The 13,628-nt window shown below is 36.9% G+C and overlaps 1 protein-coding gene across 1 annotated transcript; it reads right to left on the reverse strand.

Moving 5' to 3' along the window:
* Positions 1-10,740: 10,740 nt before the first annotated feature.
* Positions 10,741-12,067, reverse strand: adra2db (adrenergic, alpha-2D-, receptor b). Its single transcript, XM_058758669.1, has one exon. It carries the CDS (start codon positions 11,986-11,988, stop codon positions 10,741-10,743), a length of 1,248 nt encoding a protein of 415 aa, XP_058614652.1. The 5' UTR covers positions 11,989-12,067.
* Positions 12,068-13,628: the final 1,561 nt, after the last annotated feature.

Below are 13,628 nucleotides of genomic sequence, written 5' to 3' on the forward strand. Positions count from 1 at the left end.
CAATGGTTAAAATTTATGTTTGATTATGTTCCTGACAATTACAATCCTAATTTAGCTCTCTGTGCTGCGCATTTTATGGAAGACAGCTTCCAGAATCTACACAAGTTCAGTGCCGGATTCACACAAAAACTATTACTAAAACATGGAGCAGTTCCAACTTTAAAACCAGAGGCAGCAGTTGTCGGGCCACAACCTGTAAGTAAGATTTAATAATTTTAAATGTATTTGCATGTATAATTTCAGACGTAATGTTTTAGTTTTATCAAGGTCGTAAACAAATCCCAACGCTGGCTTTAGTAGCCAGTTAGTTAAATGCTATTTCGTGTGTCTTTGACAAACGCGTACAAACATTTTGGACCCGAATTTGTAATTATGTACTAATTTTGTAAATGTATTTTCCATGTATACTTTATGACGTAATTTTTCGATTTGATCAAGAACGTAAACACAAGCCAACGCTGTTTGGTTATAGTAGCCAGTTCGATGCTATTTTGTGTGTATAAGACAAACACAAACTTCAAAAAATTATATGTAATCACAACAGCAAACTTCCATTCAGAAACGTTTTGTAAGAGCCGTGCTTGCGGAAGTTCTGCTTGACTCTCTTCATTACCGCTTTCTGGGTCTGATTCTGGCTCAAACTGATACGGCAATATTGACACCATTATTTACATTTGAGCAGAGCACATGCAACTGTCGCCCAGTGAAGGTAATGGGCGTGAAGTTTCCGGACAATGTGCAGTACGCAGTTTAGCCAATCAAAACACACCGGCCCAACTATCTGAGCCCATTGCCTGTTTCTGAGGGAGTGGTTTCATAGAATCAGGAAGTCAACCGGTCGTTCAAATGACAGAGGAGAAAGCGGCTTACAATAAAGGTGAAATATATGAAAAATAAGGCGTTTTTTAACAAACGAAACACGAAGACATGTTATATCGCACCCCATAAACACAATCAAGCAAAGAAAAAAAGCGGTAAACCACCCTTTAATTTTTTTTAATGTATAATCCTATTGTTGCTTCCCTTGATTACACTACAGAAGTATCTAACTTGTTCTAACTTACAGAAGTAATTATATAAAAAAAATAGTTTGTATATTTAAAAAATATGCAAAAACGTTTTAGTTGGTTAACCATAAGCTGCCTTACCATATACAAATGTATGGTTTTTGAATAGAAAAAAAAAGCAATTGAGATATAATATAAATAAAAATAAATAATAATAATAAATAAAAGGACATTCCCGTAAGTTCCTGTCACAGTATTTTTACAGTGAATTTCTGGAATCCACACCTGTCAATTTTTAACCGAATATATGCCTTTTTAAAATTGTATATATAATATATATTTTCATATATTTTGAAACATTATTTATTCATTTGATGGCAAAGCTGAATTTTCGGCAGCCATTATTCTAGACTTCAGTGTCTCACGATCCTTCAGAAATCAAACTAATATGCGAATTTGGTAATTTATTATTATCAATCGTTATGACTCTCAGTTATTAATAATGGTTCTTGTTATTATCAATTCTGAAAGCAGATTTGCTGCTTAAATTGTTTTGTGGAAATACATTTTTCAGGATTCTTCAGAATAGTTAAATGAACAGCATTTATTTATAAAGGGATATTTTTGTAACATTATAAATGTCTTTACTGTTATATTTGATCAGTTTAATGCATCCTTGCTGAACAAAGACATTAAGCAGAAAACAGTCATTTTAAATTATAATAATATTTCACAATCTTAGCTTTTATATTTTTGATCAAATAAATTTGTTTGTGAGCATAAGAGACTTCCTTTAAAAACATCCAAAAACTTTTGACCAGTATATATACTATAAAAATTGTATTGCAATGCCTTTGTTTGCGTCTCATTACCTGTAGTGGCTATTTTGAAAAATGTTAATTTTTACATTTTGGTTTCCATAAATCCATTTTCCAAACCACTTGTCCTATATAGGGTTGTGCAGGTGCTATCCCAGCAATTCCCAGCTCTAGGCAGGGAAACAACCTGGACGGATAGCCAAGGCATTACATATTTCCATTGAAATTAACTATTTCTGTATCTATTTTACAGAAGCACTAAGGGGCCAGAGGTTGCATTCAGAAGCCGCTCTTACATCAAAGGCTTTTTAAGAAGCGTCTTGCATGTGCCGACAAATCATTGTGTCGTCTAAATTGTTTCCCTTTTCATTCAAACACAGGTGTGCATATAGGTCTGTTCATCATAAGCAGTTTGAGGTTTCATTGGAGATGTGTTGTCCTGCAAGCCAAATATATTATTTATGTTGCTGATGAGACTTTCAGATGCTTAGAGGCAGCGCTGGGTTTTTCTGCTTTCAATGTGCATAATGAAGACTTGAGGGAAGTTCAGCCTCCCTTCTTCTCTTTGCTTTTGTCTCTTTTCTCACATCTCTCTCAACATACTCTGCTACCTCAATGTCTACTGCCTATATAGACAGCTGTCTTTTATATGAGCATCTAGCATCCTAACTGAAATGAAACCTCATAAGTGAGTGATTTGAAATTCACTGCAACAAAAAGCATGTGTGTTCTTAAGGTGTTTGACTCACTATTAATATTGACATTGGCTCACAAATTTTGGGTAAAACAGGAGATACAATTGTAAAATTATTTAAATGCATTGTAAATTGTAAGTTTTTTTAATGTTTACATTTAATCAATACATCAGCACTGAATAAATAATACTTATAAATAACATTTGTTGCACTCTGCTATCTCTAAAGTATTTTTTAAAGTATATTCTGGGGTTGCCTTCTCCACAAAGGACAGCATGACGGCTGCCTTAGAATTTGGCAAAAATAATTCTGCTCACTTTTTGGAGCAACATTTGCATAAAAAAAAAATGCTTATGCTAGGTTTTGGAACAGAGCGTCTCTGTCTGTCTGTCTGTCTGTCTGCGTCTCTTCATGCTTTTGAGAGCGTGTGGCATTTATTTTGTTTTGATCTCCCTCTTTCCCTCTTTTGTTGTGCCCCACTAGGCTGCTCTGATTTTCTCTATGTGCCAGCTGTGCCCCAAAAATATGATTTAAATGATGACCAGTAGAGATTACTTCCAGACCTACTGATATGTTTTCATGGTTGTTTTTACTGTTGGGGTATAAAGCATTGGTGCTCAGCTGGTAAGGTAAGCTGCAACCCAAAAATGGGTTGTAAGTCTGTTCTTATGGTATCATGGACAACAGGGAAAAAATAACAGTGCTAATTGCACTAGGTCCTTGTGGCTGGTCCCACTGACTTCCATTCTATTGAAAAAATACTATGGAAGTCAATGGTTACCAGCAACTATATGGTTGCCAACATTCTTCAAAATATCTTCTTTTGTGTTCTAGAAGAAAGAAATTCATACTGGTTTTGAACAACATGGTGGTCAGTAAGTGATAACAGAATATTCATTTTTGGGTGAACTATCCCTTTAACTTACGAAAGAGAAATTAATTAAATGAGTGCTTCAATAAAGGTGTTACATGTAAAAAATATAAAAAAGTATTGCAGTTTTTGTTTTCAGTGCTATGTATTTTTTTAATGCCTACATTTTTCTAAACATTGTAGGCCTATGTTTCCATAGGAATGAGACGCTTCATAAAATGGCTAAAGTAACAACACATAACCATGCATAAGAAGGTGCATAAGAAGACACCCCCCAAATGAACAAACATAATTTTATCAGTTTTCTTATCAATTTCTTGTAATTAATCATGGTCATTTTGACTTCTGATTTGATGTGTGATTCCTTCACAAAAACACCCCAGCGGTTCTTTTTCAAACCTTCAAAAGAGGAAATGAACTTAAATGTTCTAAAATTAAGACTTCTAAGTATCATTATATGTTGTCAAGCAGCGCTATTAAAGCAGTCACTTCCTGTGCATACATTACGCCATCTTGCATCACTCAGCAGCCGCCGTATTCATTGCTTACATCTGTGTCTCAAAGCTTGAGGATATCAGCGATACTCCAATCTAATCTTGACACATCCTCAGAAAATCTTAAAGGACAAGAGCAGAGGAATAACTCAAGCTGAGAATTTGCTGATGCCTGATTCTTTTAAAGAATGAAACAAGAGGACTAAGAAAAGAAACTTTCTCTTTTAATAAGGTTCCATGTGCTTCTGTGCATAGGTTATCTCCAGCAGATGGTATTTTTTCACCTAACTCATTCCCCAGTGATGGATCTGAGGCTGAGAAGAGCTCCGAGACTTTAGAAGCTTCCCCAGCTACTCAGAATACCTTATTACCAGAGAGCAGAATATATGAAGTATTATGCTGGTGGAAAATATTTGAAACAGAAGCTGTATTCTCTGGCTTAGGTTCTCAAGATCAGTTTGTTAAGTAATTGTATCTTCAAGAATTATGAGTATTAATAAAGATCTCCTATGAGATTTGAGTGAATTAAACTGCAGCACAACATGCCAATTTTTTGTGGTAAAAACATGATGAGAGATGATTTTCATGGGCCTTTTTATGTTGTCTTAAGGAACTCTCAAATCTAATGGTGTTTACTTCTTTGTCAAACAGCTGACACCTGTGATGGGCGACCGCGGGGGTCTCTACAACGATAATTATACTCTGAAAGAATATGCAAAGCGTTTCTTGATTTCACCCCTGAGAAATTAAAACATCAAACCCATTGACACTGGTGATTGCCTTATAGAGAATCCAGAGGAAAATTGCCAATTTAGCCTTAAGTGGCACACTTCTGCTCAGGTAGTCCTCTCAACTTAAATAAAAGTTCATAAAAAACATGTTCATGTAATCCTGTTGATCACAACACAGGCTTTTAAATGGCTGCCTCACACCTGTTTTCTTCTGCATGCCTTCACACTACACAATATCAACCCACTTCAACTTAAAACCATGTTTAATTGCTTCCTTACAAACTGAAGTAAATTCGAAATCATTCCATTCACTATTTGAACATATTAATTTTGAGGTACTTTTCACTAAAATTAAGATGCAAGGTGGCGCCAGTTGTGTTTCTATGAAATGAGAGAGTCTGCAGGATATAAGAAACATTGAAGTGCTTCCAGTTTTATTTACCTGAATGAGTAGATTGATCAATATACTGTATATAATATATTGGTCGATTGCTCTGTCCAAAGTGAGGTTACAACTTAAACTTCATTACACTTAATCCACTCACTCTGAATTTACTCATGATTTAATCAATTAAAGAATTAACCTCTGGAAACTAAAAGTTAGTCATAATGGGAATTTTTCAGAGAGTTTTTATGCAGGTTACATTGTTGCATCAGTAGGTGGTGGTAAGTGACTCGCTGCATCCAAAGTCACGTACTGAGTGACAGTTAAAAAAGTATACTCTATTTAGTATGAATATGGGCAGCCATGTTGTTACTGTCACGTGACTTACCAATGTTACATCGTTTCCCTGCCATTCATAAATGATCTCCTCTGGCCTCATGGGATAAAGTATTCATCGAATGTGCACTTCAAAATCTCACTGGAAATAGTAGATCATCTCATCACCTTTTTTTGCTGTTTTTCTAATCTTATAAATTCTAACATACTACTCTTTTGGTGTACTGTTTTTTGCATACATATAGTAGGGAAGTATTCGATTTTGTCAGTGACTGTGTTCATGAATGAGTCATTTAAATCACTTATTTAACTGATTCGTTCAAAAACACTGACAAGTGACTAACTGCATCTGAAATGACATACTGTCTCAATAGAAACTGCATTTAACTTACTTTGTGACTGTTAAAAAACGTCTGACGCATATGGCACACTTATCTGGAAACACTTCAATTATACAGGATTTCCGGGAGGCTTGTGTGTCGCGTTCTTTTTAACGTTCCGCCTGGAAACAAAAATGTGTGGTGCCCAACCCCCTCACAAAAGAAGAAAGCCGTTTTGTTTACAACTGACGACGAGTGCTGGTCAGGATCAACTTAACGCTGAATTTTCAAAAGTATGTGAAAATTTTAAAGTTTGCAGAATAGAATCTTTAAAATATGTCCAAGAGTTTTTGTGGCAACATTTCCATGTGACATTTCCAAACATGACCTGGAACAAAATTAAACGTGATTGGTTGCTTTACCTGTCTGTCATATGGCCTCTTGGGTGGGCCTTGGCCATCCAAAGTGGCCAAAGTTCCCAGACCTTCAGCCGTCAGTCTGAAGATCTGGCTACACGAGACTAGTAAGGGCCTGTCCTAATACCCACACGTCTTGGCCACTTGAGAGTGAGTGCAAGCGACAGGAAGTGTGCAAGGCTGTCCCAGTTCAAAGCTCAGTGCCCTTAACGCACACTAAATCCACACCATATCTAGTTGAGAGTGGTAGCTGTAGGCTAAGTGCATCCTATCATTCATAATATTGAGGAACTCAGATGCCCTGAAATTGCAAGATCTCGAGGAAAACTTTGCAGTGGAAATTAATTTAATTTGTGTAAAACGCAAATCATTGCACATTTTATTGGTAAAGAGATAGATATGTAAATTTTGTTAAACATTTGCAGCTGCTTTTATCACTTAATTAGAAGCACCAACAATTAAATTGTGCCATGCATAGGAACTACTGAACAGGAATTTAGAAATTTAACTTAAAGTGTGAAATATTAAATGTACAAAATGTGTAAATAAAGCTTACATTTTTACAACAATATGTTTTAAATGTCTCCCATTGGATCATGGAAAGTTTTACACCCCATTGAAAACTTTGGCCAAATACAGGGAATATGTCATATAAGTAGACAAGTGGTCAAGTGCAGAGATTACAAGTGTAGGTATTGGGACAAGCACAAAAGTGTCCATTGTATGCAGTAGGTCATATGGGTATTTTTTTTTTTTTTTTGCTTGCTGTTTTATAAACACCATGAATCCGGAATTTCATTCCATTTTTTTTTTTTTTGCCTACTATAAAGTAGGGAACTAGGCATATTTAGACGCAGAGACTGTCTTTATGACCATTTCCAAATAAGGTTCCATTTGTTAACATTACTTAACATGAACCAACAATGAAAAAATACTTATGTTAGTAAACGCATTAACTAACGTTAATTAATTGCACCGTATTGCATGTAAAGTGTTATGTAATTTTTCTTTATTTATAATTTTTCAAAATCCAGAAACCTTCTTAAGTAAGATTTTAAATAGATTTTTAATATGATCTCAGACTTTAGACTCCACCATACATAATGGAATTATTTCTTTAAGCCTAACACTTTGTTGTCATATGACGAAAATGCTAAAGCATCTGTCCTGTCTAATTTTTCACCCATAACCTAATTGCAACAATGTGAGTTGTTTTGCTTTGAGGTTGCACACATTCCAGTGAGGACTGAGTGCTTCATCTTCACATCGCTTTCCTCTGTGCCACGATACACAATGCTGCCCCTCATCAGATCAGCGTGTGCTGGAGCTGCTGCCGCCCACCCCCAGCTTCCCCCGATCTGACCCCGTTCCATCTCTCACAGGGAAACCAGGACTCTCATGTGATTTCTTTCTCTCATTTTCCTAACAGTCATCAATGTGTATGCAAAGTGGACGCCTCCCTGCTTTTAGTCACTTTACCATAAGCTCTGTTCATTTTTTCTTTTTTCTTTTCAGCCTGGACAACAACCGACTGCAATAACGGTTCTCTGAAAAATTTATTAAGCTTCTCGCTTGAGTCCTGATGGGGAGCTCTGCCAAATGCAGTTTCTAAGCATGGCCCGAAGCAAGATATTACAGATGTTTTGATGGTTTACTCATCCAAAAGTGACAAGAACATCTAACACTGCCATTTAAAAGCTTGCAAACAGTGTGTCCACCAGAACATCACACTATTTTTTGTTAAACTGCCGCATCCTCTATGTTGGGTGGGTCAAGAGCGGAACATAGCGCACATGATGGGCAAAAATTTCCTCAGAGGGAATCTGTCCTCTCTTTTTGCTATTCTCTTTTATTCTCTTTAATGTGTGTCTCTGGTCATTGGACACGATGTATCTGTTCTCAGAAGCCGATTTCAGAGATGGAAGTTTTTCAATAGCTTTCAAGTAGGAGAGCGAGATTGCCTTAGATACCAGTTCTGTCAGCTCTCTTATTAGGGCACTTGGTTTCAGAAAAGAACAGGGCAGAATTACTGAACGGCCATGTGGAGGGGCCTCCCAGGGGCCCAAAGCAGTGACGCACCCTCTGTTCTGTTTGTACAGTGCATCCACAAAAACTGGAGCCGAATGTGTAATGTGGCCCCTGAACTTGAACAATTGTTGTTTCATGATCATGCACACTATGAATCAGATAACTGAAACAAAACACAACAGGATCCATTTGTCACTTGCATAATTTTCACACATCCTCCAACATGGGGGTCTATTACCACCCATTATTTCTAACATCAGCCTTAACATGCTCTCATACTGTGATAAGATGACTAAGCAAATGATTATTTATTTTTGTTGATTATTAATTCTTTTTCTTAATAGTTTTTACTTTTAGTTTTAACCTTGAAAATGTCCCTGAAGTTTGTGTCACAGGGCCCTGTTGTCCTTTGATCCAGCTCTAAACTGAGATGTTGCATGAATGCATAATAAATAGAATTCTATATTTATTTTATTAACATCATGGGGAGTTATGGTGAGTAACATCACAACACTGTTAAGATCTGGAACTACAAAGATTTGATTATTCGCCAAAAAAGAACAAACAAACAAAATAATACATGAATCATTCTTATTTGGCTCAGACTTACCAGCTGACAGAATGTGATCTTCCATATAATCTATGATTTTAAAGACGATTTGAATAAGTTACTCTGTGTAACTGTTCAGTTCAGCTGAGATTTAAATTCTATGGACATTTTTATTATATAATTATAGTGGCATTAACATATAAATGACATTTAAATTAGGGTAATCAAATTTAGACTTTAAACTTAGTTATTCTTGCCATCTTAGGCAGCCTTTGACTGATCTAGTTAATTTAACATTATCATATTGGGAGGAAAGGAAAAAATAATATTGCATGTGTTTAAAGCCTTTGGACGACACAAATTTACCACCAGGGTTTCTTTGCAGGCCTTTGAAGCCCATCAGCACCGAGGACAGTGGCAAGGATTCAGGTCTGCAGTGTCGTCACAAGACTGGAAAACATGTGCTTCTAATGAGTAAACAGTTGCAATTTTCTTTCTGGTAACTGATTTTAAAATATTCTGAGATGCTAACAATTAATGTTTATTTCTTAAACACTGGTCAGATCAAAAACTTTATTAAAATTTCTCACGTGAATGTCTTTGTACAAAGAGGCAATTTAATTAAAGAGTCTGTCATATTTAAGCTGTTTTGATCCAGTTTTGAAATATTTTGAACATGTACTCCTATAAATAATACATAATTAAAGTGGACTGCCACATCATGTGTGGTCTTTGAAGGAGCTTTCACATTTGACCGGGTAACCTGCCCATCTCTGCGGAAATAAAAATACTGTATATCTTAAATAGGAATACACTACAGTCCAAAATATGTGCACAAGCAAGAGAAATGCTTAGAGATCATGTAACACTATTTACAGAGCACACAGACAAACTCATACGCAGGTAAACAAGATGTTTACATGCACACAAATGCCAACACATACATTATATATATATATATATGGGTCAATGATGTGACACTCGTTTTTGTCAGGATCCATTAAATTATTCAAAAATTCAATTCCTGCTTCAGCACTTCAGAAGTCACATTTGTAGGGGGAAAAAAATGAAAAGAAAAATAAAAAAATGTCAAAGGTGTAACCAGCTGGAGATTGTAAAAAATAAATAAATAAATCTTAAATTAAATTCTAGAAAAAAAGATAAATTGCCATTATATCTTTCACTACAAAACAAGCATGGAAGCAGTTTTTTTAAACAGACCAAATTGCAAAAAGTCATTGTGGTGTAACCAATATGCAGAAAGACATTTTGTTTTCATGTGACAGGAAAAGCATAAAGCTCGTATTACTGTGTGTCAAGATGATTTGTTTAGGTCAAATGGGGTCAGCCTAAGAAAACTTGATAGTCATGAAAGTTTTTTTTTATTATTATTAATTTATCTACATTTATTCAACATGCAAGAACAAAATTTAGTTGCTTTTATTTAATCTTTACTGCACTTTGCATTTTTAAGGCAGATGTGTGCATATGTTATACAGTACACTGAAAAAAAAATTGTGCTTCACATGGTAACACCTAAAACTAATAAATAAAAAAATGTTACTTAAAATTACTGAATCAACCTATATATACACTGTATGTGAACCTGGACCGCAAAACCAGTCATAAGTGTCAATTGTTTTTTTTTAAATTGGGATTTATACATGATCTGAAAGCTGAATAAATAAGCTTTCCATTGATGTATGGTTTGTTACGCTAGAACAATATTTGGCAGAGCAAAAAATCGAAATATTGAGAAAATCACCTTTAAATCTGTCCAAATGAAGTCCTTAGCAAGTTTTGATATATTTACGGTAGGAAATTTACAAAATATCTTCATGGAACATGATCTTTACTTAATATCCTAATGATTTTTTGGAATAAAAAATCTATTATTTTGACCCATACAAATTTAAGGGTAAGATCAGGCAGAAATAGCACTTTAATGTAACAATTGCAGGTTACCGCTTTTTTTTTACAGAGTATTATATTACATTTTCAAAAGATCCCCCATTCTTTATCATCTCTTGACACTCTATACCACACTCTTTTATTTGTCATTGACCCATATACATATGTGTGTGTGCATTTACGTGCGTGTAGAATGCTGACACATTATCTTCTTGAAAGCTTTCCTAAAGTCTCTATTGAAAATGGTATAAATGATGGGGTTCACAGAGCTGTTGCAGTAACCAATCCAGAAAAAGAGATTGAACAGAGAATCCGGTATTGTGCAACTTTCTCTGCATATGGCATGGAGGCTGTACGTGAAGAAAAAAGGAAACCAGCAGAGCACGAACACCCCCATAACCACTGCCAGCACGAAAGTGAAGCGCTTCTCTCGCATCTGTGCCAGTTTCGACTTGGACAAAGACAGCTGACGCGCCTTCGGCTCCTGATCGAGCTCCGACGCGCGGCTACATGCCCATGACAGCCGTCCATTTTGCTTTGGACACGCTTGTGCCCCTTCCACCTTCCTGCTCTTGGCGAAGCGCGAGTTTCTTTGTCTGTTGGGGACGCTGCTCTCCTCCAGATCGATGTCGTCGAGTTCGCCTTTGCGCTCTCGGCTGCCTGAGCTGTGGCTGCTGGGGCTCTCCATCTCTGACTTGCCTTTACGCACGAAGCAGGTCTCGGATTGCGAAGGTTGTCGCTCCATCCCGTTCTTAGCCACGAACACGGTGGACGCGCGCTGTTTAGCCACCCTGTAGATCTTGCAGTACACCAAAATCATGATGAGACCAGGCGCAAAAAACGACACCATGCAGGAGGAGAGGATGTACCAGGTCTCGTTGTTCAGCAAGCACTCTAGCTCGTCGTGTTTGGTCATGAGAAGCGGTGGGAAGGAAATCACGGCCGAAATGACCCACACCACCGTGATCATAAACTTTATTCTCCGCGGGGTTCTCTTTAGGTTGTAGCTGACCGCTTTGGTGACCGACCAGTAGCGGTCCAAACTTATGGCGCAGAGGTGCACAATGGATGACGTGCAGAAGAGCACGTCCAAAGCCAGGTAGAAGGCACACCAGGTGCTTCCAAAGTACCAGAAGCCCATCACTTCATTGGCTAGGGAGAATGGAATAACCAAAGTGGCCACCAAAATATCAGCAGACGCCAAGGAAACCAGAAAGAGGTTCTGTGGCGCACGCAGCGCGCGGCTGGTGAAAACTGCCACCACCACTAATACGTTCCCCACAATGGTCACCAAGATGATCACGGTAACCACGAGAATGATGAGCACCGCCACGCATTGTGAATGCGGCGGGGGTCTCGGCGCGCTTGTGCCATTAGTATCCGCGGATGAGTTCAGTGAGGGGAATGTGACAGTAGTTAAATCCATTCTGGGTAGCTGTGGCGCTGATCCCCCATTTCCAGGTGTATTCTCATCCAAAACGCGCTTCGACTTCAAACTTGTAGCATCCAATCTGAAGCGCTGCGCGATCCGCCAAACACTCAACGCCAAGCGTATCATACCAAAGATGGTGTGCTAACTTTTAAAACTCCCTGATGAATAGAATATCTTTCATCAATTTCAGCTGCCTTTTTGATGGGGCAGTGGTGAACCACACAAAGCCAAGACATGTTTTGTTTCCTATAGAAGCGCGCGCGGAGGCAGGCGGCAGGGAATGTCTAGTGTTGAGCTTGAATCTTCGGTGCGCTCCAGCTTGTCGCGTTGAACAAATATGGGAGTGTTTGTGCCCGCTTCTCTCCTCCTCTCTCTCTCTTTACGAGACGGGGGTGGACTGCTTGCGCTGTCAAACTGCACAAGCTCTCGAAGTGTGATTAATTGGCAATAAAGCACTGTAAAATCCATAGGTAGTCGCATGTTATAATAACTTGAATTAATAAGTCATGAATGTGCATGGCATATATTAATCAAAGTTTCGTTCAATTACTCACTAATCTGTTAAGAATTCTATAATGCAATTTATATAATACAGTTTTTGGTAAGGAAGGGCCATCTGTGGTTGTTAGAACTTTACTAAAATGTTACAAAAAATTGAGGATACATTAACATAAAATGCAACATAATGCAGCCTTTCTCATTTTGATACTATGGCTTTTATTTTGATAACAATAAGCAATCTGATAGTAATTCATTTTTCTTTTGGTTTAACTAGTAAACATCATCTACTTCATCAGTGACTATAATTGCCAATAGCAACATTTATAGCATTTGTATGTAATGTACATAACTAATAATACGTTTGTAATAAACACCAATAACTGTTATTCCTATTCATGCAAATTATGATTACCGGGCCAGGTTATTGATTAGAAAATACTTATTTTTTGCTGGTTCCTTGCACAATGTTATAACCTCTTGTTATGAACACTTTTACCATTATACATAATTTGTAAACTAATACATTTTCACATTTGCATCTCATAACTAGCTTAACATGTACATTATGGCTTTTCTGATGTAGCAAACTTGCTAGGTAGCTCACCTGGTACAACATTGTGTGTATGAGACCCATAATGCACGAGTCACATTAAAAGAACAAAAAACTTGTTTAAAGCAAGCTAAAATTGTAAGGTTGCATTAACATTTACCTTCTAGAGACATTTAATTTCCGAACTGCCTCGAAACCTACAACAAACAACATAATAAAATATTGCCAGATTCACTTTCATTTGTTTTGGATAAAACTGAACGTACTTTTAGCACCACTCACTAGGCTTTTCAAGTGTTACGAAATATGCTAAAATGAACGTAATATCATCATGAAAATGAACTGAAATGTACTCAGCCTCAGGATGTAGATGAGTTTGTTTCTTCATTGGAAACAAATTTTGAGACATTTAGCATTACATCACTTGCTCACTAGTGGATTCTCTGCAGTGAATGGGTGCCGTCAGAATAAGAGTCCAAACAGCTGAACAAAATAATTAACATAATCAATATAAGTACATTATGAGTTAATTACATATTTATCTAATTTTATTTTACAGTATTTTACATTAAAACTACACGTT

This window comes from Onychostoma macrolepis, chromosome 21 (genome assembly GCF_012432095.1).
Source record: "Onychostoma macrolepis isolate SWU-2019 chromosome 21, ASM1243209v1, whole genome shotgun sequence".
Lineage (NCBI taxonomy): Eukaryota > Metazoa > Chordata > Actinopteri > Cypriniformes > Cyprinidae > Onychostoma > Onychostoma macrolepis.

Bases quoted from the DNA above. Each gene is read 5' to 3' on its own strand.
- adra2db (XM_058758669.1), bottom strand. From the start codon at position 11,988: ATGGATTTAACTACTGTCACATTCCCCTCACTGAACTCATCCGCGGAT.